The 3692-nt window shown below is 27.2% G+C and overlaps 2 protein-coding genes across 2 annotated transcripts; both read right to left on the reverse strand.

Annotated features, from left to right (window-relative positions):
* Positions 1-561: 561 nt before the first annotated feature.
* On the reverse strand, positions 562-1978 carry ENU1_136630 (Ser/Thr protein phosphatase, putative; the record flags this gene model as incomplete). Its single annotated transcript, XM_008860199.1, has 2 exons — positions 562-695; positions 757-1978. 2 exons carry the CDS (start codon positions 1976-1978, stop codon positions 562-564), a joined length of 1356 nt encoding a protein of 451 aa, XP_008858421.1.
* An 847-nt stretch (positions 1979-2825) lies between these two features.
* Positions 2826-3461, reverse strand: ENU1_136640 (lysozyme, putative; the record flags this gene model as incomplete). The annotated part of the gene is made up of 1 exon (XM_008860200.1): positions 2826-3461. One exon carries the CDS (start codon positions 3459-3461, stop codon positions 2826-2828), a length of 636 nt encoding a protein of 211 aa, XP_008858422.1.
* Between the last annotated feature and the right edge of the window lie 231 nt (positions 3462-3692).

Here is a 3692-nt window from a genome sequence, read left to right on the forward strand (position 1 = left end):
TGATAAAGAAAAACATGTCAATGATAAAGAGAAACAAGTAAACCAAACAAAAGATCAATTAAAAACAAAAGAAAAGCAAATTAAACAAAAGCAAAAGAGTCTTGATGAAGAGAAAGAGACAATTGAAAAACAAAAGAAGGGTTTGATCAAGAAATTAGAAACAAGTATTAAAATTATTAATGAAGAACAAATATCAACATGGGCTAATCAACTAGTTATTTTTGAGAAAAACAAAAACACCTTCAAAGACATTATTACACATGCATTAAATGAAAGACTTAATGGAAAAGGAAGTGTTGAAGATAAAATAAACAAACTATTTGCTGAGTTATCTGAAAAAATACAAACTCTCGAGGATGTTCAATTCATTTTGAAACAGAATGGCAGTAACTCATTTGTTAATCCTTTAATTGTTGTGACAGGTATTGTTGTTGTGGTGGTAGGTATTTTCATTGGTTATAATAGTATTTATAAAAATCAAAAATAATTTAATGTGATAACTTTTTTATCGTTTTTTTTTCTTTTTAATAATTAATAAAACACAAATTTAAAAGTAAAAAGTTAATGAAGAATATTAGTATCTGAAACAGTTCTCATGTTTGCAGGTCTTGAAGTTAATTTTCTTGTTAAACGCTTAGGTCTCATTTCATTCTTAGAGTCAATTCTTAATACTTTATCAAACCACTCTTTATTCACTATTAAATATAAGTATTTAATTTTATTATTATTTAAAATGACAGTTAAAAAAAAACAAACATTTTTGAGTTGTTTTAATTTCTTTTTTCAACTTTAAAACATCAGCCTTTTCTTTCATTTTATCGGTTGTTTTTTGTTTATATAATTCTAATTTCTTCTTTAATTCTTCATCTGACTTTCGTTCTTCTGGTGTGAGCATAGATTCATCCTCTTCTTTAACTGCAACCACAAGCTCAGATAATATATTCACAAGCATTTCCATCATTGTTGGTAATGAATAGCTGAAACAATCAAAGAAATCAGGGAAATTAAATGGATGATCAACATACTCAAATTGCTCAAAACAAATATTTTCTAAATTAATCTTTAATATAGATGCTTTATTCTGATACATGTCACAATAATTAGGTGCTGAAAAAACTGTAATACATGGTGGTATATCAGTGTTTTGTAAGAAATAATGTAATTTAAATCCATCCTCCATTACTTGATGTGCACGAACAACACAGATGAGATCATTTTTTTCAAGAAAATTGAGTAGCCCACGTGGTCCATATAATACAGAGGTTTGTCTCAAATGGTTATCTGCAAAATCAGTAGCAAGCCATGCGTCCAATCTTCTTTTTTCCATTGTTTCTGGGTGTTGTGGTTCTTCCAAAGGATCAGACCATAAAATATCACACATTGGTCCTCTTGATGGAGGTTCTTGTACTCTTTTAATTTCATTATACTGTGATAGCCTAGTGAGAAATGGACTAATACCGCCATGAGTACAGAAAAACCTTCCAAGAGAATTTCCTTCTACTAAAGCAGCTAATGGTAGAGCATCAAATAAGTCATGTATTTCATTTAATAATTCAATACTGTGATATTTGTATTCACATTCTAAATTAAAAGTCATACTTTCTGTCATCATTTTACTTTCATGATTTCCTCTTAAGAAGAAAAATTGTTTTGGATAATTAATTTTATGAGCCATTAAAAAAAATAAAACCTCACATCCAAAATCCCCTCTATCAACATAATCTCCGAGGAACACGTACTTATTATTTTCAATAGGTTTAGTAATATCAAAAATTGTAAGCAAATCATAAAATTGCCCATGAATATCTCCACACACAATAACTGGTGCTTCAATAGTAATCATATTTTCTTCTTCCAATAATAATTTTTTTGCTTTTCTAACAAGTTCTAAAGCACAGTCAATAGATAACCTTCCTTCTCTAAAAAAATGATTTCTTAATAACCCAATATTAATCTTCCCATCATCTCCAAATAACATATTCTTTTGTAATGGTCGTGTTTCAATTGAAAAATGTGTGTGAATAGTTCGTTCTCCAACATTAGCTGGTGTGTATTGTTGGTGTGTTTTCAGACTATTGGGTTAATATTTTTTAATTTAAATACACAAAATCAAAAACTTTAAATAACAGCTTGTTCAATAAAATAAACATTTAAAACAAACAACTCTCCTTCAGCAGGTTTGCAACTTGCTACAGACTCTGATTTAATTAATTTAGGCCGAACAAATTTTTTCTTTTTGTGTTGTATTATGTTAACAACTTTATTTGGTGATTCTGTTGTTGGTTGCATCACAGAAAAAGCTTTAAATTTTAAGATCAACAAAATCCAATCTTTTCCTTAGTTTCTGATTATTTTTCCTTATTTACAAAAAAACTTTCACGAGGCTCAATCCTTTAGTTTTTATTTATTTATTAATAATTAACTATTATAATGTTTACTTCTTTTTTCTAAAACAATACAATTTATCAATTGTTTTTTACTCAGTTAATAAAACGAGTAGTTGAAAAGAATGAAAGTCAAAACTAATTAAGTATATCCAAAATATGGTATTAAACATATTTTATTTTTTTTTAATAACTTTTAATGAAAAAAGAAAAGACAATGGCAACTAATAAAATTACAAAATAATACAAAAATGGATAGAAACGTCCAATATTAACAAAAAATGAGTTATCAAAAAATTTCTGTCCAAAAAGGTAACTTTTAAATAAAAGAAAGAAAACTATTTTAATAACATGTTTCTCAAAAAAAAGATATTTATTTAAAAAAAAAATAATTAGATAACGTTACTAAACAAAAGAGGTTAAAATGATTAAATTAAAGGCTTATGGTTTGTAGTTATAATCAACTCCAGCTGAACAAACAGAAACGTCTCCTCTATATTGTTTCATAGATGGACTAGTCCATCCACCGAATGATGAGAAATCAGAGAATGATGGAGAATTATCATAATGTGGATACCATAATGGAGTAGATGAAGCATAAGCATATTTGTAAGATGATCCAAAGAGATTTCCCCAATAATATTTAGAACCATAAATACCATGGACAATACCAATAGCTCTAGCTTCATTCATCATTTGCATTAAATAATTTTGGTTAGTAGAAACTGATGAAGTCCAAGTACCTTCAATATCAAACCAAACTCTTTTTACTTTCAAACTGTATTGACCAACTTTTTGCCAGAAAGTTCTAACTTGTCCAGCCATATTACCACATGAAATGCATGGATAATAATAAACATCAGAATTTTCAATTGAAAATCCTGCAGCATTGGCATTCTTAAGAGTTTGTGGAGCATTAGTATCAAATGAACCAGTTGACTTCCAAGCTCTAACAATAACCATAGTAGTAAATCCTTTATTTCTAAGGCAAGTGAATGATGATTTAGATGTTGGTTGAGAGACATCAATACCTAATTTAGCAGAAGCTAAAGCAATACACAAAAAGAGAGCGAACATAAAAGATAACAAGTTCTAAGTATTATTAAATATTCAATAAATATTGACAAAATAATTAAAATTATAAATTATTATATATTTTTTTAGTCCATTTGTCATGAGAATATATATTTTCTTTAAGTTTAGTATTTTTAGATTTTATTAGAATTCTATATGATTCTTTCAATACGTTTTTCTTATAATTATTTTGTTAATAATGGTAATAACTTGTCTTTTTATTTTATATTTTAA

Source organism: Entamoeba nuttalli (assembly GCF_000257125.1).
Source record: "Entamoeba nuttalli P19 unplaced genomic scaffold asmbl_5705, whole genome shotgun sequence".
Lineage (NCBI taxonomy): Eukaryota > Evosea > Mastigamoebida > Endamoebidae > Entamoeba > Entamoeba nuttalli.